The following is a 15,140-nucleotide window of genomic DNA, read 5'->3' on the forward strand; positions in this document are numbered from 1 at the left end:
GTGTGTGAGGGGGGACCAGTGGCCAGGAAGTGCCTTTTTCATTTCCCCTACAGACACACTTTTCTGACTTTAGCTCCAGATGAGAATGATAGGAACAACTGTTTTTGTTTTATCCATTTTTCCTCTTGAAACTGCAGATTGTTCTTTGGCAGCCAGTAACAGCCGAATTCATTGTGAAGACAAAACAAGTCCATTTCTTTGTGAATGCATCTGATGTAAGCAATGTGAAAGCCCATTTAAATGAGAGCGGAGTTCCATTCAGGTAGGCATTATTCAATACTTACTGAGTCTATCATAAGCACGTAGGATGCATTTTGCTAGCGGATAGTATAATTGCTTCCTGGAAAAATAAATGCTTACATTAAACATGGCAACCTGGAAATCTCTGAAATGGACTGGTGATGCAGCCCAAGAGGCTAGCTCTGTGACCTTGGACAAGTGGTTTAACCTCTCATGACCTCAGTTCCTTATCTGAAAATGACCCTTAGGCTCAATGATCTGTGGAGCCTCTTATAGTTCCTCCTAATTCCTCCTTTCTTACAGTTTCTCTACTCTGTGTCCAGACTAGGGGAACAAAATTTTCATTCACCATACTAGGCTTTGTGGTATCTCTTGAAAAAGCAGCTGCTGAAGGGGATTTTGCTTCCATTACAAGGTCAGGGAACATTCCTGAATGTCTGACCCTAAAGTAAAAATTGTATCAGGGACGATTTCTGTTCAGAGTCCACGGCCACTTCCTTTGAATTGTCCTGTTCAACATATCCTTTCCGTATCCATTGCCCAAGCGCTAGTCTTCCTCCTGCTGCCCTAGCACTTCCTGGAGGCCGTGCTCGCTTCTGTGTATCAATGGGCAACCTTTGGATAATACACTATGACAATTATTAATAATATGTTATAGGTGTTCGCTGCCTTCCGGGAACTGTGCTCAGCCTTTCTATACATTGCTTCATTTAATCCTTATTTAACCCTGTGAGGAAAATACTATCCTCATTATGCAGATGAAAAAATTTTTCATACTCAAAACAAAGGAATGTCTCAAGCTCAACCAGCTGGAATGTGGCAGAGATAGGAGTTGAACTCAGACTTTTCCGATATCAAAAACTTGGTTTTTATCCATTGGCCTAAAAAGTAGTAAGATGATATAAAAATGATAGCTAACTTTCAAATTGTTCATCCAAGGTGATAGAATAGATTAATTTAGTTAAAATGTTTGCCGAGTTAACAGAATGGCACTTCTCAAGAGATATTAAACAAGATGCCTTTCCCATAACTTCCATTTTCCTGTCCTTCTATTTCTCTAGAGATTTGATAATCTTTTTCTATGCAGAACATCTGGTATAGGTCAACAGTTGTCACAATAAAAAACAAAAAGAAAAGGCTTTCTGCTTCTTCTTGGTCCTTAACTGAAAATAGAATAATGCAATGTTACTCTGGATTGGAGAAAGTTGTCTATTAACCTAAATGTTCACATAAAAGACACTAATGAATCACAATCGAGAAATGATGATGGAGAAAGGGTGAGGTTTTGGAGGCTATGAAAACCTACCACATAGAAGCGACTTTCTCTCCAGCGCCCGTGTAAGCTCCACCCAAAGGAAGATTTGTGAATTTCAGCTTCCTGCAATGTTAAGGGGTGTTGTTTTCACCTTGATGAACTTTTGCTTGTTAGATTTCTTAGTGATTTTTCCCCATGCTCACCTGCTGTGCCCGCAATGAGCCAAGGGGTAAAATCAGAGCCCTGTTTGAAAACCAGCTCGCCCTCTGTTTCATCTTCCAGGGTCTTGATGGGAGACGTGGAAGAGCTTATCCGACAGCAGACTTCTGACGACCTGCTCAGCCCCCGGGCCTCCTCCTCATACTACGAACACTATCACTCGCTAAATGAAGTAAGCCGTCACATTTCTCTCCAAGATTACTGTTTCCATTTAACCAGCGTTGCCATTTCAACCATGGGAAATTATTAAAGAATCGTATTTGGTGGGAGAGGGTAAAAAAATCACAATTAGGTGATCATACAGTGGTAATTCACCCTTTTGTCGACATCTTCCCTGGCAAGATTGTGTCATATCTGGCAAACTGCCACTGAGCAGACTGTTTGTCCGTAGCTAAGAGTATCTCTAACTACGAGGAGTAATCCTGCATGCTAAGGAACAGCAGGAAATAAAAAATAGGACCTTTTTATTGAAACTCCCACAAAAAAATTGACAGTCCAATTATTCATGTCTCTTTGGACCATTACCCTGATTGTATCCTTGCTGAATAATTGCCACATTATCTCAGTGAATTAAGGAATTTATTCACTTACAGTTAGCATACTATAAATAAGTGTATTCTAGTCCCCTTAGGAGGAACTTATTTAAACTCGTAATAATAATGACGATAATAACACCTATGTTTTAATCTTTAAGATTTTTTCCAATTTTTCCCAGTACTGATTTTTTTCCTATCAGTACTTACAAGTTCCAATTTTTCTGGAGGGAAACTGAGCAAGACGTCGATGTTCAGTTGACCTCAGTAAGCTTTGACAGAATACACTAAGAGCCATTTCCCCATATTTGTTAGTTGAAAGGGTAAACACCTTGAAGGACATTCTTTTTTATATAGAATACTCCAGGTAATAAAAATCCCTTGATACCTTTTGTTCCTTCATAGGAGTATGCTGCTTTATTGCTTAATCTAAGTATTTTTATCATCTTTGACTAGGTGCCCAGAAACTGTTAAGGACCACATTCATGTTTTTAAGACATCCAAGACTTAAGTAATAGGAATCAATTTTCTATTTAATCTTCAAAAGCATCTGTTCCTTTCCAGTTAGTTAAACCAGAACTCAGTCTGCTTTTAGGATCCATGTGGCTGGCTGACTGATGGGGATCTTCAAATTGCATCCTCTTCCTTTATCTCTCCTCCCTTGCCTCTGTCTAGTCCACCCAGACCACCTCCCTCCAGCGTCCATCATGAGCCCTGTGTAAGCAAACTTGATGCTCAGAGTTGAGAGGCCAGGTAGGCATGATTTGCAAAATGGAGAACATAAATATGTCATTACTGTGTTGAGTTCCGTGGGAAGAGGAGAATGCCTTAAACAGAAGTATTTTTAAATATATTTTAATTATTTCCTTCAAAAAGGTTATTTTTTCTTACTCTATCCCTGGGAAAGAGTTGAGAAGGCACGGGAGGAATAAAAGTACCTGACTGTATTAGTTTGCCATACGCTGTATTAGTCTGCCATAACAAAGTACCACTGAGTGGGTAGCTTAAACAATAGAAATTTATTCTCTCACGGTTCTGGAGGGTGACAGTCCACAATCAAGGTGTCAGCAGAGTTGGTTTCTCCTGAGGCATCGCTCCTTGACTTGCAGATGGCTGTCTGCTCGCTGTGCCTTCACATGGCCTGTTCTCCATGTGTACACATCCCTGGTGTCTCTCTGTATGTCCTAATCTCTACTTCTTATAAGGACTCCAGTCACGTTGGATCAGGGCCCAGACTAACAGCCTAATTTTAACTTAATTCCTCTTTAGAAGCTCTATGCCCCAATATGGTCACATACTAACGTAGTACATGGGATTAGGGCTTCAACACATGAATTTTGCAGGAGACACAATACAACTCATAACAATGACATTCCAGAAAATATTTTAGACCTCTCCTTCCTCCTGCCCACAATCCTTTCTAAGAGGTTCCAAGGAACCATGGCAATCTTGCTCTCAGGAAATTCCACCAAGTCCTTCCTTCCCCTTCAGCACTGACCTCTCCTTCAGCCCTCACCAGAAGGTTACGTGTAGGCAGGAGGGGTTCTTTTGTTACAGACTCTCACAGGAAATTTTAAGCGATCCACTGTAGAAAACACAAATAGCCAAAAAACAGTTCTTAAAACAAATGGCAAAAGAAGAGAGTTTTTAAAGAGTATTACCTTCATTACCCCAGATTAGATTGTGAAATGAGTAAAGTTTTCCATAAAGCTGCTGTCATATAGCACAGCTTCCCATGCTGGAGGAAATCTACTGAACCATCAATGCTGTAACACAAAATCGCTTAATGTAGTAGTTCTCTCAGATGTATTCATGCCTTAGACGAGTAACATAGTAAACAGAGCCCCAGTGAGGACATCTCTGACGGCTAAATTTCCAACACCTCAGACACTGACAGCGTTGGTATGGTGGCAGCTACACCTTCCAGAAGCTTCTTAACTCCCAGCACAAGACAACCACTCATAGATACCACTCACCCTAGTTGTGCTACTATAAGAGGACCCAAGGGTAAGTGGTACTCCAGTTCCCATCAGCTGGGAGTGCTATTTGAAATTACCTCCAGAAAAGTTCCCAGAAATAAGGCCAAAGGTTGGTCATTCCCATTTCAGAAGGTGTAAAAGTTTAAGTACGGCCCCTGAGAAGTTGGTCTACATTAAAACATGACCAAATTCCATATTCAACACCTGCTTTGAAGTAGACATTAGTCTAAAGTCAGACCCAGAATTTCTGTTTTTTCCTTCCACAATAATCCTGACAGACTGACAAACACCACTAGATTCCCACCCAGGAGAGAGATCCAGAATCAAACTCCTTCTCAAGGAAGAAGAGATTTTTTTTTCCTCCAGATTGCCTCAGCTTTGTCTCTCATCGTTTCACTGATCTTATTGTGAGTGTACACAGGTCTCTAGTAGAAAACAATGACACTGCCATTTATCCTGTGCAAAGGCAGTGCCCAGAGCTTCCTTCGGTTACTCTTGAAAAGTGAAATTTTTTGTTTTTTACGTTGAACTTTTTTTCTTCTCCAAAGCCCCCCAGTTCTTGATCGTACATCCTAGTTGTAAGTCCTTCTAGTTCTTCTGTGTGAGCCGCCACCTCCGCACGGCAACTGACAGATGGGTGGTGTGGTTCCATGACCAGGAAATGAACCCGGGCCACCAAAGTGGTGAGAGGGCCAAACTTTAACCACTAGTCCATCAGGGCTGGCTGGAAAAGTGACTATTTAAAAAAAAAAAAGTCTCATATAAAAATGAACTCTTGAATCAATGGTAAAGATGATTTCATACACAGAGGCTTGGAGTCAACGTGATGAGCCTTTAAAAATAACTTTCAGGAGACATACTTTAAAGAATAACTTTTCCTACTTTGTCATAAGTTTCTTAGTACTTTTCCACGCTTTCTCTAAACCGTGATACTTTTCAAAACCTTAATTTTATTGATTTTCCTAAGCAGCCAAAGAAACCCCCTGCCCCAAGTGTTTTAGTTCCACATTCTTTCTACATACTAAGCTTTTACAGAGCTCTCCTTCCCTTGAAGATGCTGTCTGTTGTGTTTGGTCAGGGAAATGCTTTGAACTGGTCTGTGACTGACTGCTGGTATCTGTTTTGATAGATCTATTCTTGGATAGAAACTATAACTGAGCGGCATCCTGATTTGGTTGAAAAAATCCACATTGGGTCCTCCTATGAGAAGTACCCACTTTATGTTTTAAAGGTATGTTGTGGGGAGAGTCATTGATCTTTAAGCTTTGGGGAATGTGTTAATTCTTCAGCAGTGTTTGTTGTAACTTGGATTTTTTTCTTTGCATTCTGGAAATATTTGTATTTCAAGTGTTCCTCAACTTTATTTTTCAGCTATTTAAGGATACATTATTACCTTTAATTTTCTTTTCCTTTATTAATACAGTGTTTGTCTGAGAGTGGAAACCTCAATTTTAGAATCAACTCTATCTTTGTTTACGTGACATAGATAAGCCATTGAACCTTCCTGAGCTTGAGTGCCTTTCTCCATAAAATGAGAGCAGTGGTCTGGATGATTTTTTAAGTCCTTGTTTTATTTACGTCACCAACACCTCTGACTGGCTTACTTAAGAAAGAGAAAAAAAGGAAGAGAAATCTATTATTGGACTGACAGTGATGCAGTTTTTGGAACCAAAGAAAGAGCTGAACAACTAAACCCAGGGAAGGCTATGAACAGGGGCAATGCTGGGGTCCTTGGCAGTAGGCTAATATGATATCTTCTTCTCCAATCACCATCCATTTGGTTATTTGTTTTTGGTCGAATAAATTGGCCTTAGTAAAGGTCAGTGAATATGGCCACAGGAAGAATTTTGGGGAACCATGAAACTGTACTAATTCCTGCCTGTTAATTTCTAATTCTGCAGTTCAGTTTTTTATCATTCTTTCCCATTAAAAAAAAAAAAAAGGGAAGCTCTGGAAAAAAATTGATCATTGGAAAAATACATTTGATTTAGTAACATTTAATTTACACATAGTTTCCCAATATTTTCTAAATTATGATAGATGGACCCCTTCAGTCACCCAAAGATAAGATTTTGAGTCAGGATTTCTGGGTTTTAATCTGTTCTGGCAAGAATTTGCAATGAAAACTCAAGGCAGACACACAAAACATTGGGTCCTCTTAGCGGCTGAGTTGGCAAATCAGATTGGATGCATGTAATCGTGACATACCCGCCCATAACATTTGCTTTCAGCCATGTTGTGTGTACTCTTTGGAAGTTGTGTTTCTGGACCTAGATGTCCATGTTGGAAAATCACGCTTCCTGCATGCTTTAGTCCCACTCTTACTTGATCAAGGATGTGCACATAATGCGAGTCTCTTGGGTTCCTCTATCTTTCCACTGTCAGGACCCATACCGAGAGATTTGCTCAGCACAGTTGGACAGAAAGTTGAGCAAGGCATCTAGTCCAGACAACTCAGGATTTTCTTTTAAACTGAGTAGGTTAAATCAGCCAGGTAGTTCTCTTCTTTGTTCAATTTGCAGCCAATGCCATTTGACTTTCTCACTTGCTTTCTCTTCGGATATCACTAGCTCCGAGTTAGTTAAGAAAAACCTCCCTAAGTGGTATAGGTGACAATATAAAATTTCACTCTCTCTTTTTCTTATTTTGGAATTTCAACCCCACATAACCCCAACGCTCTTCTCCCTTCCCTCCAAATGCTAAAGTTGTGTTGTAGCTAACTCTTAAGAGCAAATGAACTATGATTCATTTCATTTGGAGGTGTTTTTGAAAACTCTTCTGAAGATAACAAAGTCCATTATCGAGGAAAGATTGGGAGCTCTTATTGCAGAGAGTTGGCAGGTTACACTAGCTCCCCATCCTGAGCATCAGAACAAGGCCTCTGTTCCCGGATCTGTTGGGAATAAGTTTGTGTAAAGTTAGAACGTGCTTCTTTTTGCGTGTAATGGGGAAATAGTCTGAGTGCACATAGAAAGTGTGCACCCTGGGGAAAATGTTGAGGGAGTCCAAGTTTATCTTTGGCACCACTGGCTTTCCTTTCCCAAGCCTTTCTCTGTTCCACACGTCCCGCAGAAAGCTGCCCACCCAACACAGACCCATTTAATTCTAACTGAAGTGTGAAGATATGACCTAAAGTACTAGTTCTCTGGTCTCTACTTCCATACTTCCATACGCAGCTCTGGTATGACTAGGTAATTGCTGGGGAAGAAAAAGAGCTTTAAATGAAGAGCCCTGGCTTTAGATCTCAGTCCTGACTCTCACCAGCTATGTGACCTTAGGTAGTATCTTCTAGTTTCAATGGTTTTTAATTTCCCTTGAGAATTCCTAAAGGAAGGCAGAGAGTAATGCGTATTTCATAGATTTGTTAAAAGGGTTAAATATAAGCACTATATAAATGAAAGTTAATGTCCTGAGGCTTCTTGTTATTGTTTTTTGTTTTCTTTGAGCAGATTTCTAGAAAAGAACAAACAGCCAAGCATGCCATGTGGATTGACTGTGGAATCCATGCCAGAGAATGGATCTCTCCTGCATTCTGTTTGTGGTTCACAGGCTACGTAAGTGTTCACGTTCTCTTAAGCTGTAATTTCCTAACATGTGGCCCAAGACCAACTGTGTCAGAATCAGCTGGGCTGTTTATTAAAATGCATTTTCCCAGGTCACATCTTAGAATTCTTGACTTAAACTCTCTGGAAGTGAGGCTTGGGAATCTACAATTTTCACAAGCTTCCCAGATGACTGTTATGCATATTAAGTTTGAGAACCATGACTTTGAGCTTTTAAATCACCATAAAGATTGTCAACCTTTTCCTTCCTACTGTTCTGGCTGGGGCTAAGCACTGGAAAATAATTAAGAAATAGTATACAATTGTAATATGTTTTTCGAGTAGAAGAAAGAACCGAAGTAATCATCTAAATTGAGTCCCAATTAATTTCTTTTTCCTCTGATTTGAATTATCTAGACATCTTTTGCCATGTTCTGCCCTTGGAAACAGAACAGAAAGTACAACATTACAGAGAAGATCATATTTTCCCATATGTCATAATAGGGGATTTTGTCCCGGAAGAAGGCCTTCGCATCAAAAAATCCATATATAAGACAAAGAGTATGTCATAAAAGTAAAAATTATGATGACTATAAACATCCATAATAAAAGGAAACAGTAAAAATTATGCTTTTGATCCTATAAAATGGGCATATATGTCTTCTACACTGATTTAAACAAAGAACAATTGCCACTGGAAAAATAACTTAAAATATGTGTCCTTCTGATAATGGTTATAGTTGTCCCTGTGAATACACGTTCTATATTCACAGGGACAACAATAATACAAAAGAGATAAACACAAAAGAGATGAGTTAGGAAATTAAGAGACTGCTACTTAGATTGATCTATCTTAACCAGAGAGGTTCATCAAAGGTAAAGATATTTCTGCCTCTGCTTGGTCTGGACAAATACGTCTTCACCTACCTTCATTTGCTTTCCCATCTTCTCTTCCCCATCAAGGGGAGCTGCAGTATCCCCGAGCCTACTGAAAAGTTGCCAAACACCAGATCCTTAACACAGCCCAGTCATTTGATGATCTGGAACCTTCCCCAAGTTGGGTAGTTTTATTCATTTTAGACAATAAAGGGAGTAGCAGTTAGTGAAGAGAGAAATGTGCAAAGAAAGAGAGAAAGAACATTTATTTCTCATTCTGTCACTGAATCTGAAAAGGGCCAGAAAGAAACTCCAATTCATATTGACTCTGATTCATCTTGGTGAAGTTGTCCCTATTGTTGTCCTCCGTACTCTGACATCTTTCCTTCCTATTACACGTTACCCTCTACCCCACCTACTCGCTAAATCTTTGTAAGATTAAGTCATTTATTGCACAAGTATTTATAAATTGCTGATGAGGTTGCAGACTTTGGAGACACAAAGGGAAGCAAGATAGAGTTCAAGAACCTTGCAGTCAGGTATTCTGACCCAGCAATGTGAGCCTGATTTTTGTAGCCCGAGGTAACATAGTCAACAAGCTCTTTTTAAAGGACATTTAAGAAGCTCCATTCTTGCCTGCCTAAAACTTATCCGGATCATCTGATTTTCACAATGGTTCAAACAACTGTAGGAAGAAAAATAAAGTAAAATATTTAGCTTTAAAAAAATTCATGTGGGTAGATTTCAAGTTCAAAAAGTAAAGGACCCAAAGATGAATTGAAGTCTTAGCTTTTAAGTCTCTGTAAATAAAACCTACACTTCTTCTGTTTTTCCTTTACTTTCACACTCCTACCACACTCACAACACTTCTAACACCAGATGTGTGGGGGTTTTCCCCACGTCAAGCAATTCCGTGACACCAGCTGGGTGTCTTACAATTGAGCGTCCTCAATTCTAACACTATCTACCTCGAGATAGCGTCAGATCCCACAAGTTAAGGGCTCAGTCCCACAAGACTGCCCCTCCCCAACTTCAGATGCCAATTAAAAGTGCAGGTTGTAATCTGTGCTTCTGACCAATGAGTTTTAAATAGGAAGTTCCTATGACCCTCTCCTCGGGTTCAGTTAATTTGCTAGAGTGGCTCACAGAACTCAGAGAAACAGTTTATTACAAAAAGATATGACAGGGGCCGGTCCTGTACCGAGTGGTTAAGTTCACATGCGCTGCTTCAGCAGCCCAAGGTTTCGCCGGTTTGGATCCTGGGCATGGACATGGCACTGCTCATCAAGCCATGCTGAGGTGGCGTCCCACATGGCACAACCAGAGGCACTCACAACTAAAATATACAACTATATACTGAGGGGCTTTGGGGAGAAGAAGAAGAAAAAAGAAAAATAAAGATTGGCAACAGTTGTTAGCTCAGGCGCCAATCTTTAAAAAAGAAAGATATGACAAAGGATACAGATGAACATCCAGATGAAAGAGATGCATAAATCAAGGTATGTGGGAAGGGGCATGGACCTTCCATGCCCTCTCCAGGCATGACACCCTCCCAGTACCTCCATGTGTTCAGCAACCTGAAGGCTCCCTGAACTCTGTACCTTTGGGATTTTTCTAGAGGCTTCATCATGTAGGCATGATGGGTCATCACCTTAATTTCCAAGCCCTCTCCCCTTCCTGCAAGATAGGGGATGGGGCTGAAATTTCCAAGCTTCCCATCATGGCTTGGTCTTTTTGGTGACCAGCCCCCATCCAGGAGTCCACCCAGAGTCACCTCACTAGAACAAAAGACACCGCTATCACCCAGGAAATTACAAAGGATGTAGGAACTCCGCGTCAGGAACCAGAATCAAAGACCAAATATTAGAACAACAACCAAAAATGCTCCTAGTGCTCTTATCACTTAGGAAATTACAAGGGTTTTAGGAGCTTATGCCAGGAACCAGAGGAGGGGTGGGGCAGGGACCAATATATATATTTCCTATTATCTCCCAATCTTTCACTCCCTTCTCCAGATCAATAAGGATTTTAAAAATTTTATAGTTCAGTCTCAGCTGTGGGAAACCCATTACTCTACACTTTTGGGAGCATGAGGCAATCATTTCTCTCTGTGCCTTTCATTCATCCTCTGGAGGCCAGATTTAGATTTCTTCTGCTTTTACAAAGTCAGGGGCTGAGGCTGACTTGTGTATCACTGCGTCACTAAGGCCAAATCCAGCACAGGATCTGGCACATTTTAGGAGCCCAGTGAACGTGGGTTGACCAGCATACCTTGCTCAGTACTTTGTCTGCCAACCGGCTTTTCTCAGTGCTGACCTTCCTCTGAACTCGCCTTGGAGAATTTTCATTTAATTGCACACAAAGTTGACATTCTGCAACCTCAGGGTCTCCACAATATTCATTCTGCTGCTCCTTATCTTAGCTGACATGTGACTTGTGAAGGACACTGCTTCATAACAAACAGCTCCATCAAGTAGACAGGCTGCTCGTCCCTTCATATCTCCACGTGCCAGGGAACCAAGAGGAGGATCAATGTCCTCCTGTCCTAATAGTGCCATTGCTCTTCCTCTCCACCAAAACTCATGATCTGATCTGGTTGAACCACCTTTTCTTATTACTGTCATCTATTGTCCTCCAGATAATTCCCTAGAACCTGGCTCATGGTTCTTTATTCCTTTCCAGCTCTAGCCATCATTCTAAGTGAATTCAAAGTCCATACGTGAGACTCATCTAAAGAATCATCTTCTCGGCCCCTTGAACTCTACATTACTAAACCTAACCTCAACTCTATTTCGGTACATTTTTCCCATGGCTATCCTGTGGATCTCAAAAATAATTCTGTCCCTGATCCTTGAATCCAGAATATGGCCAGGGACAGCGACAAGCAAAGATAAGAGGAACTGCTTACCAATTTGATTTCTAAATTTCCTTTCCTTCTACTTTTCCCATTCCTCACACGTGCTATGTATGCTTTTTTTCCCTTTAGTAGATATCCATTCCTTGGATATATCTACTTCCTTCTAATTTATCAACAACTTTCCAGGAATCTCTTTCTTCACTAACTAGCTGGAGTCCCATCACAAACCACCCATTCACCTGTATCCTGATTTTCTTGCCCCTTTGATATGCTTTTCAAGAGTTCCAACACCAAACACCCCATAGAATTCACTATCCTTCTGAGACACTTTGTACATCCTGACTTTATTATCATACTCATAACATTGAATTGTTGCTCTTTCCTTTCAAACTTAACACTTTCATTAGCTTTTCAAAGGCAACAATGATCCCTGAAGTCATTTTCTTTTTGTTTCCATAACCCAATGTATTGTTTGGTCCACATAATTGGTGCTCAGCATCCCCTTGTTATATTTGAAATTTAAATCAATGCTGCAGGTTTAGGGTGAAATACAACTCTGTGGTCCAGAGAGTACCTAAACGGTATCGTCCATTCAGCTAAATACTTTATCGCCATTGGATGAGGTCTGAATTATACATGCATATGCAGAGATTAGAGTAAAAACTGGGACTTACAGCCCTTTGCTATTTCTAATGGTATTGAGAGTAACAGTTTGTCTTAAAATCTTCCATTCATAGTGTCTTATATGATTTTATGTACTAATTTATTCTTTGTCAAATGGTTATTTGTTAATTTGTTTTAGATATGGTTGTTGTTGTTGTTTAGGACCATAATAAAGGCACAGCTTTCACGTACCCCAGGCAAAGAGGGCTGAGTAATCATCTGCCACAGGCCCAGCTGATAGAAATCAGTCAAGCCTTTATCTGCCACCCTCTAATTGCCCACTCGCTCTTGTGCCTCTGGCACCCTCTATCCTCATCTTTCTTCCTGTCTTTTTATAGTAGGACAGTGATTTTAATTGTTATTTATCTTGTTGTTAAATCATTTCTTCAGTGAATATTTCTTATTGTCTTTTGCGTGTCAGGCATAATTTCTTCAGCCACCTACCTCATTAAGAGTGATTGATTTGCTAGACATAAAACCATAACTGCACATACATTTATAGAGTACTGGGAAAACTCATTGGATGACACATGCTTGGAGAGCCCACAAATTAATAGTGGAGAATTATTAGATTCATGAACGTATTCAACTTGGTTGAAATGTTATTTTAAGAAGTCATATCTTTAAACACAGTTGAGATACTAAGTCAGAATTACAAGGCTTACAGAATTTTAGAGGTTGCATTACTTCAGTGACATGATTAGATATCTAGATTGTATGCTTTTGAAGTATAAATCACTGGATAAATGTCAAATCTGAAATATTTTAATAAGTAATAACATTATTCATAAAGTTAATTAAGAATATGTCTTGGATTTCTCTGTATCTATGTAACCCTGCCGTTAATTCCCGCAATGCCTGGAAAGGAACACAGGTTTGCCCAGTTACCAAGTAAAACCCAATCTTACCCTTAGCCAATCAGGAAAATACCCAAAGTCCCAAGGATGCTGTAACGTTACCAAACAGATCCATTCAGGTCACCCTTCCATCAATGTCCACATCTCCTCTTAAAGACATTGAGAAGTCTCCTAATGCATGGTTTTCCTCTATTCTTCCTCTTTCTAGGCCTCTCCCCTGAGGTCCTGACGTCATCCTGCTGTTGCTCCTTAGATTGTCAACAATTTCCACTTGTTCTGTGTCGGTGTCGCGATCCAGTGTACACACCAGGATAGATGCGGAGAGGGCTGATGGCCACTCTGAGTTTATTATAACCAGTGTTTCAATATATACACAGCTTACAGCTGTTAAACATACACAGGTGTTCTGGACAATGTAATTAGCGGATGCCAAGAATTCTTAGTGATTTCTCAAGGAACCCTCCCTCGGCCTTTGTTTTGATATTATCATGTTTTTGCTGTGCTCGTATATTTTTATCTCAGAGCAGGCAAGGCCTCCTAGGCAAGGGCCCCTCCTGCTCCCGATATCGTGTCTCCATCTGTGCTCCCAGGAAACCGCGCCTGGCTTATGTTGCCTCCCCCTGGAGGTCTTACCCGTCATTGGCTGACCGGCCTTCTCACCTCCGGGTCAGAGTTTCTTGGCAAGACTTTTCCAGTGATTATTAACCCTTCCTGCGTCAGGGGTGGCTACACTTTGGATCCTCATCTCCTTTAAATGTGCACCTAAACAGCCCCACCACTAGTCCAGATGGCACCTTTGTGCAGGATCAAAAAAGTGGTCCCCTACTGGAACAACTAGATATCCATATGCAAAAGAATAAAGTTGGACGCCTACCTCACATCATATATAAATATTGACTCAAAATGGATCAGACACCTGAATTGAAAAGCTAAAATTATAAAATTCTTAGAGGAAAGTAAATCTTTACATAGAAGTAGTAAATCTTTGTGACTTTGGATTAGGCAATGATTTATTAGACATGACACCAAAAGCACAAATGACAAAAGAAGAGATAAATAAGACTTTATCAAAATTTTAAAAAACCTTTGTGCTTTCCAAGTACATGATCAAGAAAGTGAAAGACAACCCACAAAATGGGAGAAAACTTTTGCAAATCATATATATAATAAGGGACTTGTATCCAAAATATGTAAAGAACTTTTACAAATAAACAATAAAAAGACAAATAATCCAATTTGAAAATAGGCAAAATATCTGAAAAGATAGTTCTCAAAAGAAGGTATACAAATAGCCAATAAGTACATGAAAAGATACTCAACATCATTAGTCATTAGGGAAATGCATATCAAAACTACAATGAGACACCACTTTAGACCCACCAAGACAGCTAAAATAAAAAAAAAAAGATAGATAGATAATAAGTGTTGGTAAGGATGTGAAACTCTCATCCCCATTGCTGTTGGGATTGTGAAATGGTACAGCCATGTTGGAAAACAGTTTGTTGCTTCCTCAAGAGTTATCATATGACCCAGAAATTCTACTCCTAGGTGTGTAGCGAAGAGAATTGAACACATATGTTTACAAGTGTTCATAGCAACATTATTCATAATAGTTTAAAAGTGAAAACAATCTAAGTGTCCATCAGTTTATGAATGGACAAACAAAATGTGGTATATCCTTACAATGGAATATTGTTCAGCAATGAAAAGGAATGAAGTACTGATTCACACTACAACATGGATGAATCTTGAAAACATGCTAAGTGATAGAAGCCAAACATGAAAGGCCACATACTTTATGATTCCATTTATATGAAGTATCCAGAATGGGCAAATCCACATAGACAGAAATTGATTAGTGGTTGCCAGAGGCTGGGGGGAGTAGGAAAAGGGAGAAAGGGAGTCATTCCTAATGGGTGACATTTTTTTTTTTGGCGGTGAGGAGATGAAAATGTTCTGCAATCCATTAGTGGTGATGGCTGTAGAACTCTGTGAATATAAAATCCACTGAACTATACACATTAAAGAGGTGAATTTTCTGGGTTGTGAATTATATCTCAATTAAGCTGTTAAAAAAAATAGGCACTCCTTCCTCTGGGATTTCACCTGCAGCCCTGCA

General features: G+C 39.9%; 1 protein-coding gene across 1 annotated transcript in view; it reads left to right on the top strand.

Moving 5' to 3' along the window:
- CPB2 (carboxypeptidase B2) overlaps nucleotides 1–15,140 on the top strand; it is a 51,513-nt gene that overhangs the window by 19,346 nt on the left and 17,027 nt on the right. The window contains exons 3-6 of the mRNA XM_008516938.2: nucleotides 138–262; nucleotides 1,778–1,886; nucleotides 5,356–5,457; nucleotides 7,676–7,780. Coding sequence (XP_008515160.1) covers nucleotides 138–262; nucleotides 1,778–1,886; nucleotides 5,356–5,457; nucleotides 7,676–7,780 — 441 coding nt within the window. The remainder of the gene's footprint in view (nucleotides 1–137; nucleotides 263–1,777; nucleotides 1,887–5,355; nucleotides 5,458–7,675; nucleotides 7,781–15,140) is intronic.

The sequence above is a fragment of the Equus przewalskii genome, chromosome 16 (assembly GCF_037783145.1).
Source record: "Equus przewalskii isolate Varuska chromosome 16, EquPr2, whole genome shotgun sequence".
NCBI lineage: Eukaryota > Metazoa > Chordata > Mammalia > Perissodactyla > Equidae > Equus > Equus przewalskii.